Source organism: Ceratotherium simum, chromosome 22 (genome assembly GCF_057802395.1).
Source record: "Ceratotherium simum simum isolate JZ-2026a chromosome 22, ASM5780239v1, whole genome shotgun sequence".
Classification (NCBI taxonomy): Eukaryota; Metazoa; Chordata; class Mammalia; order Perissodactyla; family Rhinocerotidae; genus Ceratotherium; species Ceratotherium simum.
In genome coordinates, this window is record NC_141921.1 from 46756330 (window position 1) to 46776513 (window position 20184).

At 47.1% G+C, this 20184-nt stretch overlaps 1 protein-coding gene across 17 annotated transcripts in view; it reads left to right on the plus strand.

The window, feature by feature from the left end:
- The window catches only part of NPHP4 (nephrocystin 4), a 133481-nt gene that overhangs the window by 31183 nt on the left and 82114 nt on the right, over positions 1–20184 (plus strand). For 16 of the 17 annotated variants that reach the window (XR_015555876.1, XR_015555875.1, XM_087446931.1 and 13 more), the window contains 3 exons: positions 8700–8836; positions 11019–11200; positions 11913–12039. Coding sequence is in view for 15 of the 17 variants with exons in the window: in XM_087446931.1 (XP_087303057.1) it covers positions 8700–8836; positions 11019–11200; positions 11913–12039 (446 nt within the window). In the remaining 2 variants the exon portion in view is untranslated. The remainder of the gene's footprint in view (positions 1–8699; positions 8837–11018; positions 11201–11912; positions 12040–20184) is intronic. The other variant, XM_087446925.1, reaches the window with a different exon arrangement.

Sequence of the window (20184 nt, forward strand, 5' to 3'; positions counted from 1 at the left end):
CTGAATTTTAAGAGTAATTTTCAACCTGGGAGTGACTAGAAGTGGCAGTTCTTAATTCTGGTCGTTCTGGCAGCTCTTTGTCACTCCCCAGAAGAAAGGCAGACGTTTTTCTTTGAGCAGCTTTTTAGAAGGAAGCTCTTAGAATTGTTCCACTGTTGCAAATGCTGCCGATTCCATAATATCTTTTCCTCGCAACTAGGGATCCATCTAACCTCCCTCTTGCATGTCTTCTGTTCTTTATTCAGTTCCCACCTTTTCAGTAGCTTCCATTTGACTGGCATGGACAGCGAGCAGCTGTATCAACATCTGGGTAATTCATGTCCTGCGGCTCCCAAAAGCTGCTTCTTGCGGGGAGAGGGGTCCCCACACCCTGGCTTAGAGTGAGCCTCCACTGCTGGGACTCCTTGGCCTGCTCTCATGGCTGAAGGTCTGAGTGATAATCAGATGCCCTGTCCTCGTGCTGCTGCCTCTGTGACTGTGCCAGTCTTGGGAGAATGCTCGGGTCGCTCAGCCTGCCGTGGAGGGAGTGTAGAGCTTTGCATAAAGTAGCTGAATGTGGTGGAAGCTTAGTCATAAATAGAAGGCGGAAGCCCATTTTCTAGACCTGGACTCTAAGGCCACAGGCCGGCGCCAGGACTGAATGGAGTCTGGAGTGAGGCTTCCTGGTGGGGTACTCAGGGAGGGGCAGGGAGACCAGGGTCTGCATCTCGACAGTGCATTTAGGCTCTGCAGGAAAGCGGAGAGTCTCGTGCACTTGAGAACGCTCCCCTGGACCAGGCCAACACCCACAGAAGCATCTGAAGCAGACAAAGAACTTGACCACAGCCTCCTGCTAGGGGCTCATAGGAGTGAGCTGTGAATTGGCAGAGTTCTGGGAGTGGGCAAGGCCTTGGGGAGACCTGAGTGAAAGCTCGGGCTTTCTTATTGGAGTTCACAGGCTGCCGTTACTGAGGTGGCTTGGGTGGCCGTGGTGCTTCAGGGTGAGTCCCGGCAACTACGTGCTGTGGGTGACAGTGGTGTGCGCCCGGCAGAGGCAGAGGAAGGCCAGCTGGCTGGGTTGCAGCAGCTACAGGAAGTCTGGCTAGCGGGGGTGGCAGGTGGCATCCAGAGCACTGTGCTGGGCAGTCCCGGAGCCGGGCAGCGGGCGGTCAGTGCAGGCGGCTGGGGTCGTGGAGCTGCACTGGCATGAGCAGTGCTTTGGCAGCATCAGTGGGCTTGCCGGCCACCAGCTGCTGAGTGCCGGATACTCACGGCTGTAAATCACCTCTCCTATCCTGTTCCTCCAGGCTCATCGCCCTCTGCTTCCTGAGATCTGAGCCTCCCTCCCCATGTATCTTGGGTGTTGGTGTGCCAGGCTCTGTGCTGGGTGCCGGGCTGTCACGAGGCCAGCTCACTCAACTCCAGCCCCTGCTCCCTCATCTGTTGTACTCGAGGTTGGCAGAGCCGTCTGGAGAACCAACTTGCTTGAACTGTGCGCCTACTGGTCTGCCACCCAGGGGCCTCCTCTAGGTTGGTGTTTCCCGGGGCGTGGTCCTCGGGCTGCCTGCATGGGAATCGCTTGAGGTGCTTGTTAAAAATGCTGCTTCATCCAGCCCCGACCTGCCGATGCTGCATTTTAACAAACAGCATACCAGGTCTCCGTGAGGCCTCCACAGCCCGAAGCCTGAGGGTCTTATGTGGCTGTGGGATTCTTCCCAGGCTGTGCAGAGTCTCGCCCGCCCTCCCCGCCCTCCCTGAGTCCAGGAGCTCGTCTTCTAGATTGCCATCTGCTGCGGCGAGGGAGTGACAGGGAAAAGAGCCGGGCTCCCCACTATCCATGTGAGCTACTGGACAGGCTGCTGCAGCTTCCACTCTGTCTTTCATGCGCCCTTTTTATACGATGCCATAGACAGCTTAAAATGACAAATTAATCGTTATTCAATAAATTCAGTAGAAACTAGAAGTTCTCCCTTCCAGTCTCACTCCCCAGAGAAGACCACTGCTAGTAGCTTGGGGTATACTTTTTATGTATTAATTTATTCATTGATTCATTTGTTTGTTCATTGGTTTCTTCACTTGTTGATTCATTGGACAGATTTTTATTGAGTAGATGCTGTGTGCAGCAGGCCCCTGAGCTCTGAGTAGATGGTTAGTGATCTTTCTTGGATGAATTTAAGGAAGGGCAGACCTCAAGTCTGACCACAGTCATCAAAGGCAGTGGAGGTATTATAGAATAAACGTGAATTGGCTCAAACTCATTTCCATTCCTGCCAAAATCATTCCTAAATTTAGTTTTCATTCTATTGCCACTGTTCCAATGTTCTCTTTGTTTTGTGAGGTGCATTCTGGTGAATTAAATATCCTTGGCAGGAGAGCTGTGTCCCCGGGAGCCTGTGGTCTGGGGACTCTTTTAGGACCTAGTGGGGAACTCCTTGGGCATCTGGAAGGCGCTTCCAAGCGTTTCCCTAAAGGATGTCACTAGGAAGGGGTTCTTGCTTATTGAAAGGGCCGGTAATCCTGGCCCTTTGCATTGCATTCGTGGGAGTTCCAGAAGAAAATAGATCATTGTGAAGTAGGATTTATTTTTCCATAGGAGCAGTGCTATTCTTGGGAATTGCATTTCCACCCAAAGAATTGTCAACAGACAAATGAAAGCTTGACCTGGTTACAGAGCGTGAGGGTCGAGTCCTCCACCACTGGAGGTCAGCTCTGCGGAGGCAGCGCATCTGTCTTAGCCGCTGCTGTTGGTTGGTTGAATGAATGAATGACAGACAGTTTCAGGCGGTGAAACTACACTCTGTGGGTGATGCTGGAATGTTTGGGGGAAGAGGCCCTGAGGCCGGCTGGTGGAGGCTGACAGACCTCGGTGAGTGCCGGCTCCAGTCCTGGCCATGGTGTGAGCCAGGGCGAGTTTCCGAACCTCTCTGAGCCTCTGTTGTTGCTGTTTCCTCGGTAAAGTGGGCCCATTGTCAGGACCTGCCTGTGGAGATGAGTTTGGGCAGCAGTGAGACGAGTGGGTAGAGCCCTAGCTCCGGGAACTTAGGAAGTGCTCAGCAGGCGTGAGCATAGAGTGCTGCCTTGACCTGAGCCGGGACCCACTGGGCTGTGCTGCTTCTACAGTAGAGCATCCTGGAGCTCTGGTCTGTCTTCCGTTTGCTCTCTCTCCAGTCTCGGCTTCCAGAAGGTCGTAGGGCGCGTTCCTGGCTGAGCCAGGCTTGGAACTCAGGTGCTCTGCTCCAGAGCCCACGCCTCTCACAAGACATGGCCTGGAGAAGGCTGGCTAGATGACACCCAGCCCTGCCCTGCCTCCCGGCCCTTCAGGATCTGGAAGGTTCTACCCACTGCAGATGTGGCTCCTCAGTCTGGGCATGCGTCTTTCTTCTTCATCCAACTTCTGTGCATGGGACTCGCTTGCTCACCTCTTTGTGGGACTAGGGTCGCAACTCTTTTTGTGGCTGATAGTGGCTCTGGGCCCCAGGGCCACCTTGTCACATGGTGGTCATGCAGAGCCTGCTTCCTGCCCAGCCTGGGCCACTTCTAGAAGCATTGGGAGGCCACATTCCAGACACCTGGGACTCTGCTTCCTCTGCTGAGTCGTTATCCTCGAGCTGTGGCACCAAAAGGGTCCTTCCCTAAGGGAGATCAGTCTGGGAAATGGCCTTTGTCCACCACTGATTTGGTTTATTTTCTTTACACAGCATGTAATGGGGGTGTGTGAGGGTGATCGGGTCACTACTGGGATTGGCTGTGGCAGTAGCACAGCGGCTGGTCTGTCTGTCCATCTGTCTCCACCTCCCCACTGTTTCTGTAAAGGCCAGCATCACCCAGCATGACTCAGCTCTGCTCCAGCTCACTGCTCTCAGTGCATCCTCTCTGCTCGTTACCAGTGGATCCTGTATTTGCGAATCTGCCCACTCCCTAATCAATACCCACAGTGCTTTCTTGGGCATTCGTGGATGTGCGCTTAGCAGCTTAAATATTTGAGTCTCTCACACGCACGTTCCCAGATGCGGCTGAGCACGCTGATGCTGCCTTCTCGTCTCAGCCCTCGTGTGGAGATGCCGAGATGCCGGCAGGATGCAGTGGGAGCAGCCATGTGGACAGGCTTGAGTCTCAACTCTGGCACCTCTTAGTGGGGCAGCAAGTCACTTAACACTCTGCACCCTATTTCTTCTTTTGTAAAATAAAGAGAGTAGAGTCTACCAGGATGAGCTGTGTTGAGATTTAAGATTATAATCCACGTGAGGTATGTATCTATATGTGCACCTTTTCCCTAGGAGCAGTGTATCAGTACTTGCTGCTTCAATGTCGATGGCCACTTTATAGTGCATAACATGGATGGTATTAACTCGGTCCCCACAGCAGCATCCTGGGCTGGGTGCAGTCACCTCTCTTTCACAGCTGAGGAAACTGAGATCTAGAAACTGGGCAAAAGGACCTGACCCAGAGCCACTGGCAGGGTTGGGGTTCCCATCCAGTCCCCTGGCTCTAGAGCCCATGTGACCACTCCCCGTACCCTCCCTTGTTTGAGGCTGAGGGTGGTGAAAATGTACTCCGCTGTCCCCCTGCAGGTGTTATTGTTGGCCCAGAAAAATGTAGGCCCAGCTGTCAGGCGCTGCCCTCTCCCTGCCCGCGGGCCCTGCTTTGGTGACTGTCCACTGGGCAAGTCATGGGCACAGCAGTGCTGACGAGGCTGTCCCCTCACCCCACAGCCCAGCCTGTCATTCTCCACCAGATCTCGGACGTAGCCTCAAGGCTGTTGTGGGCTTGTGGTGGCCAGTAGCTGGCCTGTCCTGTTTGCTGCTGCTGCTGTCAGTTTTAACCTTCGTTAAGGTTAAAACTGCTGTCTGTGCTGAGGCCGCTCTCTCCTCGGTTTTCTTTCGTCTCCTTTCCCCATGCCACCATCTCCTCGGACTTTTGCGTTCACGCCGAGCAGCCTGGCCTTTGTGCTGTGTGCACCTGCTGAGCACGTGGCTGTTCTTCTAGCTGTGACCTCCAGGGTGATGGGCAAAGGCATCGATTCTGGCTTTTCCTTCTCTTTTCATTGCAGCCTACAGAAAGGAGCCTGGCTGGTTTGTCTTCTCATTGTCACTGGTGCTTTTTGAACATTGGAATGGTTTCTGACTTCGGGGCCACGCAGACCCTCCGAGGGGTCCGCCGACTAGCTGCCTGGGGGCAGCTCCTGGGAGAGGGCAGGTTGTGGCGGGCAGGCCGAGGAGTTTTCCCTGTATGTCTCTTTAGAAAACAAGGCTTAACATTAGGGGAAAGATGAGCACTGTTTGAAGATCCAGTGTTCTCATCGCACTTCGGGAAGGTGGCCGCTGGGGTGGTGTCTGGGGTCGCAGTGCCTTAGCTGCCCTGCGCAGGATTGTCAGGGGAAGGGGTGCTGGACGCAGCCAGTCCACTCCTCCCTGTGCCAGTGGGTGGCGGCCCCAGGGGCAGGTCTCTGCCCAGAGACGAGGTGGGGGGTCCCTGGGAGTCCCGGCTCCCTGGGGTGAGCAATGCCCCCCCAGGTCGGGGGGCAGGGTGAGATGGTCCCGACGGTGTCTAGGCTGGGAGGAGGGAGCTTTCCGAGTGTGGGGTGGGGGTCTCACCAGGAGCACAGGGAGCTTGTGGGCCGCTGCAACCTCCCTGTGGGGGGAGCAGCGGGGGCCCCTTACCTGGAGCCACATAGAGACTTGGGCCACCTGACTTGACCAGCTATTTGGCCAACAGTTTAATTGTGATCAAGAGCAGAGAGATTGTTTGGTAATCAGTGAAGGAGCCTCTCTGTGCTTTAAAGCAGCATGCATGTGCCAGTGATGCGGTCATGTGTCTCAGAGGCGCAGACAAAGGCACCAGCCGTGCGCTGAAAACGTCGAATTGCTGGTAGCGGAGCGCGCCCATGTTTGCCCTTTGTTGTGGACCTGTGAATGACTCTGGAGAGTGCAGTTACATCTGCTTAGTGGGAAATAGGGACTCTGCAAAATAGAGAGATCACAAGCTGCCTGTACCTGTCCCCTCCCTCAGCCTCCCTCTGCGTCATCTGCTCCGTCTCCTCTGCACTTGCTTCCTGCTCTGCTTCGTGGCTGGCATTCTCGTTGCTCACGTGGGTGCTGCCCAGCGTGGGAACAGTCACGGGACCTCACTCTTTCCTCCTCAGCTCTCCGTTTAGCTCCCTGAGGGGCCTTGTGGCCTTCCAGCCTCTGCTGCCAGGACCCCACAGTCTGAGGTCCCGGCCCTGCCGCTGCTCGGACCGCGTGGTGGAAGGGCACTGGCTTTGCCCTCCGTCCCCTCCCGGGCTCCTTTCCTCTTTCTCTGACGGAGGTTCTCAGTTCAGGAGGTGCTTCAGACACTCGCTGGACCATTTTGTGAAAGATGGGGCTTTATATATTTCTGCCCTTAAAAAATGATAAAATAGACATAACATAAAATTTACCACTTTAACCATTTTTAAGTGTGCAGTTCAATGGCATTAAGTATATTCAGTTGCGCAACTGTCACCACCATCCATCTCCAGAACTTTTTTCATCTTGTAAAACTGAAACTCTATACCTGTTAAACACTGACTGCCCCCAGCCCCTGGCACCCACCATTCTACTTTCTATCTCTGAATTTGACTACTTTAAGTACCTCGTATCATACCAATGTAAATAAATACCTCATAAAATACATACAGTATTATTGTCCTTTTGTGACTGGCTTGTTTCACATAATATCCTCAAGGTTCATCCATGTGTCAGGATTTCCTTCCTTTTTCAGGCTGAATAATGTTCCATTCTATGTTTAGACCACATTTTGCTTATCCATTCATCTGCTGATGGACACTTGAGTTGTTTCCAGCTTTTGGTGATTGTGAATAATGCTGCCTGCACTTTTTTGTGTGTGTGTGTGAGGAAGATCAGCCCTGAGCTAACATCCGTGCTAATCCTCCTCTTTTTGCTGAGGAAGACCGGCTCTGAGCTAACATCTATTGCCAATCCTCTTCCTTTTTTTTCCCCCAAAGCCCCAGTAGATAGTTGTATGTCATAGCTGCACAGCCTTCTAGTTGCTGTATGTGGGACGCGGCCTCAGCATGGCCGGAGAAGCGGTGCGTCGGTGCGCGCCTGGGATCCGAACCCGGGCCGCCAGTAGTGGAGTGTGCACTTAACCGCTAAGCCACGGGGCCGGCCCCCTGCCCTTTTAATTGGTTCTGATTTATCAACTGGCCTGCTTTAAACACTTTTTTTTAATCATGAAAGGAATACATAAACTTTCTCAGAAGCATAAAACCTAACTCATATTCGTTATGGGGAAGATGTAGAAAACCATAAAGAAGGAAATAAAATAATCTATGATCACTGCCTGCAGATACACATGTATGTAAGTAAACGCATATATTTTTAAATAAAATTGGCCTCAAATGGACTAATAGATAGTTTGTATGTTGTTCTTTTTACCTACAATGTCATGATTATTTTTCTATCATTAGATAATCTTTGACAATATGACTTTTGTTCTCATTTTATATGGATGAACAACAGTTTACTTAACATTCCCCCATTATTGAACATTTAGTTATTCCTTATTTTTCTCTGTTATAAATAATGTTCCAATGAGTATTCTTGCTTTGTTTCTATCTTTGATTATTTTTGCTGCATAGGTTCAAAAATGGAATTCCTGGGGCAGAAGGTGGATATGGATAGTTTTAAGGCTCTGATGCATTGAAGGCAAAGACAAAATTGCCTTTCAGCTGTTCTGACTTATAACCTTCCAGCGGGATAGTAGAACGGACCTGGTTCTCCCCTCTTGCAGCTGAGAGTTTTCAGGTACCTGCTCGGTGCTGGGCACTGGGCTAGATGCCAGGAGCCACTGTCCCCTTCTGTCCTCACGGAGCTCACAGTCAGGGGCGCTTCTTGATCAGGACAGGGACTTTTCTTTTTTTTTTTTTTAATTTTATTTATTTATTTATTTCCCCCAAAGCCCCAGTAGATAGTTGTATGTCATAGTTGCATGTCCTTCTAGTTGCTGTATGTGGGACGCGGCCTCAGCATGGCCGGAGAAGCAGTGCGTCGGTGCGCGCCCGGGATCCGAACCTGGCTTGCCAGCAGCGGAGCGCGCTCACTTAACCGCTAAGCCGTGGGGCCGGCCCAGGGACTTTTCTCTTGTGGTGCCAGCTCAGATTGTGTTTTTGCTTGTTGCGTTAATGTGCTCATGAGTATTCCTGCATGTTTCCAAATGGTTCAAGGTAAATGTGATAAAATGAGAACCGGCATAGTTGGCTGTGCTCTTGCTAGAGAGGATGTAAGTGAAAAGGGGAAGCCAAGTGGGGGGAACAGATGTTGCTCTGCATTCTGTAATCTGTGTTCTTTGGATTGCTAAATTATAAAATTTGTTCCTGGAGGAGATATGGGTAGAATTTGGACTGCAAATGAAATTTGCATTTGTTTAATCAGTTTAGTGGTTTGCTTGAACTGAGGTGGGTTCTAATTTAGTGTTCTGAGTGGTGTGCCTGTGCTTTCTTCTCTGCCTGGAGGTCCCGTCACCCGACAGCCTGGGACCTCGGGTAGGGGAGAGCCCTCTGAATGGCTCTCCGCAGAGAGCCATTTCCAAGGATGATCTATGTGAGTCCTCTCATTTTTTCTGCCTGGAGGTCCCATCACCCACAGCCTGGGACCTCGGGTAGGGGAGAGCCCTCTGGATGGCTCTCTGCAGAGAGCCATTTCCAAGGATGATCTATGTGAGTCCTCTCATTGTTTCAGGTGACGCCCTCCGAAAGCCTCGCCTTCAGAAGTCTGTCACCTGGTACTTGGACGATTTATTCTTCACGCTGTATCCTTCCCTTGAGAAATTTGAGGAAGAGCTTCTAGAACTCCTTATCAGTGATCACTTCCAGGAGGTACTGTCTCGTGTCACAGAACTTAATCTGAACAGTGGAGTTGCAAACTTCAGAGCAGAGTTGGGAAAGCTGTGGCCTCTGATGCCGCGCAGGTGGCAGTCCAGCCCCTGGTGATGTGGTCCTGTCTTTTCCCCCTTTCTGTGGCTAAACTCTTTCTGTCCCTGGTCTAATAGTTAAAGTAGATCTTAGAGGACCCAGCACCGGGCCATTTCTGCTGAAAGCCAAGCCCCTGCAGAACCCCCAGCCCATTGTCTTAACTTTGAGGGTATTGAAGGTGCTGTTATCCTGAGACATTAATTAACGTTAATTTTGATATATCTTAAAACAGCCCTCGTTTAAAAGAAAATTAAATCACCAAATGAGCATGGGGAAACTCTTAAAAGAACCTTCATTTACCAAGGACGTTTTGAGGATATTTGGCTTATTCCAGGGAGATGACTAGAAATCTCAATCATTTTATCCCATCAAAGCAGTTTTCTGTGACAGGCGCTCCCTCCAACAGTGTCAAGTTCTGCCTGCCTGGGTGAACACGTTCCTGTAAAATCTTTAGCTGAAAGCCTGTGTGTGGGGTACTGCACGTTGGCAGTTGTGATGTCACCTTGTCCCCACCTTGCTGTCGTGGGCAGCACCTTGTCCCTCCCATGGGCCTTTGAACACTTAGCTCGCTTTCCTGTAGGTTCTTTGTCCAGGTCTGTGTGTGATTCCTCTCAGGCTTCAGGTCTCAGAGCAGACCTCACTGTCTCGACAGGCCACCCTGACCGTGCCGAGGGGCAGCGTCCCCCTTCCTCCACACCAGGCTCTCCCCGCACATCACTGGCTTCGTTGCTCTGGGTGCTTGGCCCTTTCTGAGAGCACCTGGTTTCCTTACCTGTTTACTGCTTTGTTGTCCGTCCCTCTGTGGAGTGTTTGCACCAGGTGGACAGGGACTTGGTTTGGTTCACCACTGCACCTGATGTGCGTAAAGTGGTGCTGGCACATAGTAGGTCTTAATATTTATTTGTTGTGAGAACGAGTGATTCAGTCAGTTGGTGCCCATCCTAGTAGTCTGTGACGTTAACAGAGTATTAATCACACACACACGTATATGAATGAGATGGACTTTTTTTTTGCTCTCTATGCATTCTTGAAAATGTAGTTCCACATAATGTTGTCTCATCTGAGCTAGAAACACAAAGCTGAGAAGAGGATTGAAGTAGCAACAAACATGTTCTTGGTGTAGTTCCTGCTGTTTTCTTACTGCTTGAAGTGGATCGTATGAGGGTAGAGATGCTTTAAGAGTATCATTGTTGAATTTTCTATAGTCCCATAAAAATCACTTTATTAGGTATTTTTACTACCTTTATATTTTTGTTCCTCTCCAAGTGGCAGATGCTCAGTTATCGCCATCGTTGTATTTTTGTTACCCAAAGACTAATAGGCTGAATTTAGGTCCGTTCAGCTTGACTAATGGGCAACAAAGAAAACTGGAAAATTTAGGGATCACTTTGCAATGATCACATAATTTAATAAACAATAGCCTGGAGGAAAATCTTTGCCCATTTGTTAGAATGCTTTGTCCATTTTTTGTTAAGATGAAATACTTTAATATCCAGTGATCACTTTGGGGCAGGTTCCATTTTTATTGGTTTATGACTTACTGCCTAAATATGCTCCCTCTTCCCGCTGCCCCTTCCACCCCAAGTCTCAAGTGTCTGAGTATGGAGAGAGGGCAAAGCCTTGAAATTTGACGTGCTCTGCCTCAGGCGCCTCTGTCATCACCTGCCCTGGACTCGGGCACATGGGCTCCTGTACCGTGGGGCCCCGGGTCCCGTTGGAGGAGTGGAGGTCGCTGGTTGCTAGTTTGCTGAGTCTTGAGAGTCATAGCTCAGCCTTGGAGACCCAGAGCGAGAGTCTGGTGATTCAGACGTCTGAGGGGTGTATTGGAGTGCATTGCTCTGAGAAGATCATGCTGTGTGGAAAAGCCCCAAACTGCCTAGAAAGTGCCCTCGGTCGGCCAATTCTGACCGGATTCTTTATCTGTCATTTGCCTGGACTCATTTTCCCCAGGTACCCTCTGATCTGGAAACATCTGAAACCTCTGTGACAGTTCCTTCTCTGCTCCTCTCCACTGGGGGCTTTTCTGGTGTGCTTCCTTTTCCCCTCTGCACAGGGACTTTCTCTGTCTGATGTGTGCTCTCCCTAGGAGGGCAGCCCGCTGGACAACAGCGCCCTGGAGATCCTGGAGCGGCGCCTGTGCGTGGGTGTGCACAATGGTCTGGGCTTCGTGCAGAGGCCCCAGGTGGTGGTGCTGCTGCCCGAGATGGAGGTGGCTCTGACACGCTCTGCCAGTTTCAGCAGGAAAGTTGAGTCTTCTTCGAAGGCCAGGTATTTTCCCCAGGGTCCGAGTCCTGGCCCCTGTGGAACGAGGAGGTGTGAGTGGGCACTTAATCAGGGATCAAAGTGAAATGAAGTTGTTTTGCCCATGAGGTGTGCACTCAGCCACCCAGGGTTCTTCCCTGGTGCCTCTGTGTCCTCTTGCTAAGTTGTCACATTAGAAGCAGACATCCGCTTGGAAAAAGCCCAATTTTGTGCTGTGACAATTTTGGAGTTAGCATTACGGACACTTCCAGCTATGGTTGCTAAGGGTCTGTGGAGACCCTGTTGCACCTTCCTCCAGATGTGCCCTGTGATCAGTTTCTCGTATGATGGAGAACCGGAGGGCAGTAAGTCCTGCCACTCTGCTCAGTCCTGTGCTTCCCAAATCAGAATCAGACATCTCCGAGGCGTGCCACATGCAAAGCTGGGCAGAGGCCAGTCCTTGAGGAGGAGCATCTCTGGAGACCTGGCTGTCATTCCATCCTCCTGCACTAAGCTCTGGCAATTTGGAAAAAGTGTTGATTGTGGCACCTAAAAAAAAAAGCTCTGGTGTGGGGAATTACTTTGGAGGCCAGATGCACAGAAGAGCTCAGTGGCGTTGCTGAGGGGACTCGCCACACTAGCAGCGCCCAGCGCCTGGTGCCTGAGCTGACGGTGGAGGTGGGCGCAGGGCAGGGGAAGCCACTACCTGATGTGCCTCTGCTTTGTGTTCTTGACCCAGCTCTGGAAACCAGGCTCTAGTTTTGAGAAGCCGTCTCCGCCTCCCCGAGATGGTCCATCACCCTGCATTCGCCATCGTCTTTCAGCTGGAGTATGTGTTTAACAGTCCTTCAGGAGTGGACGGCAACGTAAGAACCATCGTGTCGTTTCAGATTCTACCTGGCCATAGGCTCCATGCACTAAGAATAAATATCGTCGCCATTTTTCCATTAAAAGCAGTGTAATCATTATTAGCAATGTGGAAAACAAGCATGGAATATGACTCTAGCAAACACTTCTTTTTTTTTGTGAGGGAGATCAGCCCTGAGCTAACATCCGTGCTAATCCTCCTCTTTTTGCTGAGAAAGACCAGCTCTGAGCTAACATCTATTGCCAATCCTCCTCCTTTTTTTTTTCTTCCTCAAAGCCCCAGTAGATAGTTGTATGTCGTAGTTGCACATCCTTCTAGTTGCTGTATGTGGGACGTGGCCTCAGCATGGCTGGAGAATCGGTGCGTCGGTGCGCGCCCGGAATCCGAACCCGGGCTGCCAGTAGCGGAGCGCGCGCACTTAACCGCTAAGCCACTGGGCCGGCCCTAGCAAACACTTCTTAGTGATAGCTTCGTTATAATCATTTTCCATCTTTATGGTGGTAGTACATTCTGCTGGCTGATGGTAATAAATAGTTCAGTAGGCATGCATCATAATAGCATTAATTCATAATTATCAAATCGATAATTATTTTGAAAAATGAGGCCATTTTAATGTATTTTTCATATGATATTAAGTGTAGTAAAGCTTGAATCTGCACAAGTGGTGAGTGTTTTCTCATAGTGAATGTATGTGCCTGTATCATAACTAAGAGTAAGAATTTATAGGGTTCAGTTGCAAAAAATAGAATATGTAGACATCATTTACATCTATGTAGATTCTTTGGAAAACCCAAATCATGGTATTCCTGAGATTCAGTTTTCTGTTTGAAAAAGCAAATATCAATTTAAGAAGTCAATTAAAAATGTTAAAAAGGCCAAAAAGACACCTTCCCTGATGGTCCAGTCTGCCAGTGTTACTGTGCAGCCGACCAAGAGCAGGACTGAGAACAGTCTTGGGGGGAGCCGCAGGAAGGGGCACGGGGTGTCGCGGCACAGGTGCCGTTTTATTTTCTGATCCACTCAGCAGTGAACTGACCTCTCCGATGTCTGTGTCGTTCAGGGTCCTAATCAGGAGAACAGATCTAGAAGCAGGCGTTCTGATTAGAGCTGAACGCATGGTCACAGACATTTAAATGAAGCTGTTGTTCCCAGCTCTGCTTTTCTTCATGTCTCACCAGAAATTTCAGCCACAATGCACCTGTGTGCAAATATGCCTGGCTGTGGGAGGCAGGCTCTCTGGGCGTGGGTGTGGGACTTCACCAAGGGGGAAGGGACTTCTGGGCTGGAAACTGATCCTGAGGGAGAAGTTCACGGGCATAGGTGCGGCATCCCCGTGCTGTCGTCCAGTGGTTGGGGAAGACATGGAGGGAGCCAGCGAAGGAGTGGTGCGGGCCTGGCACCTCCGTGGGGGCTCCACTCGCTCTCCATTCCTCGTTTACATTTAGATAATGTCCCTCGAGAAAGTTAATTATAATTTGCTTTCGATTATAAAGTCTGTATGCTGAAACTGATATGTCTTACGTGACACTTTCTTATTATTTTTTAACTCTTCGTCACAATGCTTAACCAGGGGCAGGTGGTTTGACATGCACTACTGCCTCATGGAGCTTTTGCAACGTGGCTGTGTAATAGCACATCAATTCTTTTTGATGTGGAGGTTTATCTTAACACGGAATGTTGGATTCCATTTTACTGTCATCAAGTGTACTGTCTTCAGTGTAATCTGGAAAGGAAATGTTCCCATGTATGAAATGATTTTCCACACAAATTACTTGCTGTGTGGAACAATGAAAATGGGTTAAGTGTTCATTGGGTGAAACCTGAATCAAGCATTCGCATCACGAACAGATTTAGATGTTGGAGGAGAAAACAACAATGATGGTGCCGGTGTGGGCTCTTGTGCCTCCCCCAGGAGTGTCTGTGTGGCAGTGGGGACGCGACCCACTGGGGCCTCCTGCAAGGTCAGGGCTTGGCCTTGGGAGGGACAGGTCACACCCTGCGTGCTCCTGTTCCCTATGCAGTCATTATGGAGTGTCATTCTGCAGTTTCAGTCAGCTTGCCAATTTCTTTCTCCTTTTTCTTTCATTTCTTAAAAACGTAATATGATGGAAATTTCAAGCATAAACAAAAGCAGACCGGGTACTAAAATATACCCCATGTATCTTCAGCATTTATCAACTTTGTGGACAATCTTTGTCTATACTCTCTACCTCAACACATTTTCACTTATTTTGAGGCAAATTCCAGTCATAATTGCATCTGTTTTGATTACTGTAAACATTTTGGCATGTACATTCTTTTTTTAAAACCTTTTTATTATGGAAAATTTCAAATATAAAGGTAGAGAGAAGCGTGAGATAACCCACTGCACCCATCAGCAGCCTCGAAAGTTGTCAGCTCATGGCCAGTCTTGTCTGGTCTCCTCCTCCCCTGTCCCCATTCCTCCCAGGTTACTTGAGAGCAGATCCTAGAGATCAAGTCACTTCACCTGTGAGTCGTTCAGTGTGCATCTCCAAAGGATGGGGGCTTAAAGACATCCCTGCAATACCATCCTGACACCCAGAACACTAAGATAAATTTCTCAATATCATCAAATGTCTAGTTAGCCTGGGTGTACATTTCTTAAGTATTTTACTTAGTCAGAAATACATAAGCCAAAAAAGTGTATTTTTCTTTGGAAGATGATTCCTGAACGAAGTTTTCCTACACGAGCTGGGGCAGCCGCTGTGTTTCCTCGGCAGTGCTGTCTTTGAGACCGTGACCTATTTTCAAGATGGCCTTGCTGCCTTCTTGACATCTGTGTTTCTTCATTCCTAACGCTTGAAGAAGCAAAACAGGCCAGGCTTCTGGTGGTGGCGTAACTTTGCTCGTCTTTCGACCAGGAGCTGAAAGCCTCGATCTCCTGAGGCCCTTTGTGAAACTCTTCATCTGTAAGTGGTTATTCAGATCAGAGAGAGGTATCTGGGCTTACTGTGTCCAGTTTATACCCAGTCACCTGAGTCTGAGTGAATTTTTTTGGCTCTGAGTATTTCATAGTCATTAAAAACAAACCAGAAAAAAAGTTTTGAGAAGACACACCCCTCGTTGGTGATGCGTTGTGAAATGTGTGCATCTTTTGGTTACCCGGAACAACTAGAGCCTTCGTAGTTTGTCTTTGGGTTAGCTATGAAGAGCCAAAGGAAGTGGGTCTTCCCGTCTAGACCACTTCCTTTCCAGAAAATTGAGTACATGGGGACAGTATACCCACACTAGATGGCCTATCTTGAAATGCTGTAAGCTGTGCAGATGTGGGCTCCATAAATGTTTGCTGATTGAATGAAGTCGATAGAGCAGACTCTCTAGAACATAGGAGAGGGACATGGAATGAAGACAGCTGTGAAAGTTGCCAGACCCAGTGTCAGAGTAAGTGCAGATCCCCATGGGGCTACCAGGGGTCAAAACAGTCTTTTTTGTGGGAGTCACTTAGCAAAATAACCCTCTTCAAAATATCTAGAAGGTAGAGACTAAGTAATGTATTACTTATGTATTTGCTAGTATTCTTTGAACAGAACAAGTTCATATAACAAAGATTTGAATGCTTACCATGTACAAGGTCCTGGTCCAGGTGCCCAGGACACATCAGAGCTGGGTATTTTGGATATTCTGTATTTGAAACTTAAGTATCATGCCTTGATTTATTCTAAAAATTACATAAATTTAAACTTCCTAGAACTTGGAAATATAGATATCTTGAGATGCTTTCAGGAGATCTTTCAAAATAACCCTGATTTGTCCCCTGGAGCGAGGAGTGTGTCCCCATCAAGTCCCCATGCAGCCATACGTATAATGCAGCCATGTCTGCATCTGCTGCAGCTTGAGGCTTTGCCGTCAGAGTCTCCCCAAAGCAGGCAGGGCCTGCGAGTCTCAGACTGTCTGCAGAGGTGGATGGGAGCAGTTTAAACTGGGAGGTTGCTAGAGAAGAGAGAATCTGGTGCTGAATCTTCTGTTTTGTCCTGAATGTTGGGTTTTCCTTGTGGTTTTAAGAGAGACACTGACTCACTCACTTTTTAAAAGTTGTTTTTTTCATTTGTCTTTTAAAAATATATCTATATTTTTATAGAGGAGAAATTCACATAACCTAAAATGATTTTAAAGTGTATAATTCAGTGGCATTCTCACTTACTTTTTTTTTTAACCTCTTTTTTCCCGTGGTAAAATATACATAACATAAAATTTACCATCTTAACCTTTTTTTTTTTTTCAATGAGGAAGATTCGCCCTGAGCTAACATCCGCTGCCAATCTTCCTCTTTTTTTTTTTTGGTGAGGATAATCAGCCCAGAGCTAATATCCGTTGCTGCTCCTCCTCTTTTTGTTGAGGAAGATTAGCCCTGAGCTAACATCCATGCTCATCTTCCTCGATTTTGTATATGGGATGCTGCCACAGCATGGCTAGATGAGCGGTGTGTAGGTCCGCACCTGGGATCCAAATCTGTGAACCCCAGGCTGCCGAAGCGGAGCACGTGAACTTAACCACTATGCCACTGGGCCAGCCCCAATCTTCCTCTTTTTTTGCTTGAGGAAGATTAGCCTTGAGCTAGCATCTGTGCCAGTCTTCCTCTATTTTGTATCTGGGTCGCTGCCTCAGCATGGCTGAGGAATGGTATAGGTCCGCGCCCAGGATCTGAACCCGCAAACCCTGGGCTGCCAAAGTGGAGCATGCCAAACTTAACCACTATGCCGTGGGGCTTGCCCCCATCTTAACCATTTTTAAGTGTACAGTTCAGTAGTATTAAGTACATTCACATTGTTGTGCAACCCTCGCCACCAATCCATCCGCATAACTCTTTTCATCTTGTAAAGCTGAAACTCTGTGCCCATTAAGCAATAACTCCCCATTCTCCCCTCCTGCAGCCCCTGGCTTTCTGTCTTTGTGATTTTGACTACTCTAAGTACCTCACGTAAGTGGGATCAGATGTTATTTGTCCTTTGTGACTGGCTTTGTTCACTTAGAATAGTGTCCTCAAGGTTCATCTATGTTGTGGCATATTGGAGAATTTCCTTCCTTCTTAAGGCTGAATAATATTCCCTGTATGAATATATCACATTTTGCTTATCCATTCATCAGTTGATGGACTTGGGTTGCTTCCATGTTTTAGCCGTTGTGAATAATGCTGATATGAACATGGGTGTACAAATATCTCTTTGAGACCCTGCTTTAAATTCTTTTGGATATATACCCAGAAGTGGAATTATTGGATAGTATGGTAGTTCTATTTTTAATTTTTTAAGGAACGCCCATACTGTTTTCCACAGTGGCTGTACCATTTTACATTCTCCCCAACAGTGCACAAGGTTTCTAATTCTCCACATCTTCTCCAGCACTCATCGTTTTCTGTTTTTTTGATCATAGCCATTATTTGTATTTCCCTAATGATTAGTGATGTTGAGCATCTTTTCATGTGCTTGTTGGCCATCCCAATATCTTCTTTGGAGAAATGCCTATTCAAGTCCTTTGCATGTTTTTGAATCAGGTTGTCTGTTTTTTGTTGTTGAGTTTTAGGAGTTCTCTATATATTCTAGATATTAATCCTTTATCAGATACATGATTTGCAAATATTTTCTCCCATTCTGTGGGTTGCCATTTTACTCTGTTGATAGTATCTTTTGATGTAAAGAATTTAAAAATTTTCATAAAGTCCAATTTTTTCTTTTGTTACCTGTGCCTTTGGTGTCATATCCAAGAACTCATTGCCAAATCCAATGTCATGAAGCTTCTGTCCTATGTTATTTTCTAAGAGTTTTATTGTTTTAGCCTTACATTTAGGTCCTTGATCCCTTTTGAGTTAATGGTGTATGGTGATAGGGAAAGGTCCAACTTCATTCTTTTGTATGTGGATATCCAGTTTTCCCAGCACCATTTGTTGAAAAGACTATCATTTCCCCATTGAATGGTCTTGGCACTCTTGTCAAAAATCATTTGACTATATATGCGAGGATTTATTGCTGGGCTCTCTATTTTATTCCATTGGTCCATATGTCTGTCTTTATGCCAATCACTATGCTGGCCCCTATTTGTGTCGTCTTTAATTTCGTTCAGCAGTGTCTGTCGTTTTCATTGTATAAGTGCTTCACTTCCTTGGCTAAGTTAATTCTTCCAATATTATGTTAAATAGAATTGGTGAAAACGTGCATCCTTGCGTTCTTCCTTATCTGAGAGGAAAAGCTTTCAGTCTTTCATTGAGTGTAACGTTTGCTGTGGATTTTTCATATATGGCTTTTATTATATTGAGGTACTTTGCTTCTATTCCTAGTTTGTTGAGTGTTTTCTTTGTGTGTGTGTGTGTGTGAGGAGGATCGGCCCTGAGCTAACATCTGCCAATCCTCCTCTCTTTTTGCTGAGGAAGACTGGCCCTGGGCTAACATCCATGCCCATCTTCCTCCACTTTATATGGGATGCTCCCACAGCATGGCTTGACCAGCGGTGCATTGGTGCACACCCGGGATCCGAACCTGTGAACCCCGGGCCGCCACAGTGGAGCACGTGCACTTAACTGCTTGTGCCACTGGGCTGGCCCCTGTTGAGTGTTTTTATCATGAAAGGATGTTGAATTTTGTCAAATGCTTTTTCTGCATCAATTGAGATGATTGTGTGTTTTTTTTCCTTCATTTTGTTGATGTGGTATATTACATTGATCAATTTTCATATATCGAACCTAGTATTCCAGGAATAAATTCCTCTTGGTCATAGTGTATAATCCTTTTACTATGCTTCTGAATTCCATTTGCTAGGACAGTCATACGTCGCTTAATGATGGGGATACATTCTGAGAAATGCGCCGTTAGGTGATTTCGGTTGTTGTGCAAACATCATAGAATGTGCTTATACAAACCTAGATGGTATAGTCTACTACACACCTAGGCTATATGGTACTAATCTTATAGGACCACTGTTGTATATATGGTCCATTGTTGACTACAATGTCGTTATGCAGTACATAACTATTTTGTTGAGGATTTTTGCATCAGTGTTCATAAGGGATATTGATCTGTAGTTTTCTTTCCTTGCAGTGTCTTTGGCTTTGGTATCAGAGTTATACTAGCCTCATAGAATAAGTTAGCAAGTGTTCCCTCCTCTTCATTTTTTGGGAAAAGTTTTAGAAGGATTGGTATTAGTTCTTTAAATGTTTGGTAGAATTCACCTGTGAAACCATCAGGTCCAAGGCTTTTTTTTGTTGGGAGATTTTTGATTACTCTTTCAATCTCCTTACCAGTTCTAGATCTGATCAGATTTCTATTTCTTTGTGATTTAGTTTTGGTAGGTTTTGTGTTTCTAGGAATTTTTCCATTTCATCTAGGTTATCCAATTTGTTGGTGTACAGTTGTCCATAGTATGCTCTTATAATCCTTTTTATTTCTGTAGAATCAGTGGTAATGTCCTCACTCTCATTTCTGTTTTTAGTAATTTGAGTCTTCTCATTTTTTGCTTAGTCTGTCTAGCTAAAGATTTGTCAATGTTGTTGATCTTTTTAAAGAACCAACTTTTGGTTTCATTGATTTTTCTCTATTGTTTTTCTGTTCTCTATCTTGTTTATCTCTGCTCTAATCTTTATTATTTGCTAGCTTTGGGTTTAGTTTGTTCTTCTTTTTTTAGTTCCTTAAGTTGTAACATTAGGTTGTTGATTTGAGATCTTTTTAATGTAAGTATTTATAGCTATAAATTTCCTTAGTACCACTTTTGCTGCATCCTATAAGTTTTAAAATTACCACCCCTAATTATTTTGGTGCTCAAATTGTCCCAGATTTGGCCAGAGTTCCTTCAGGCTGTGTCCTTGTGACAGCCTGCATCATGTTTGCTGTTTGAGCATTTTCTTACTTTCTGGCATAATAAGATGCTCCAGGCTCATCTTGCATCTTCCCTGTTCCGGCTCTGGAATCAGCCGTGTCTGTGAGGAGCCATGGTTTTCCACCCCTGCCTTTTTCAAAATAAACTCTTTATTTTAGATTTACAGGAAAACTGTGAAAATAGTACAGAGAGATCCCATATACCCAATCCAGTTTTCCCTATAGTTATCATCATTAGTATGGTGCATTTGTCATGACTAATGAACCAGTATTGATAGATTATTACTAACTGAAGTCCACACTTTATTTGAATTTCCTCA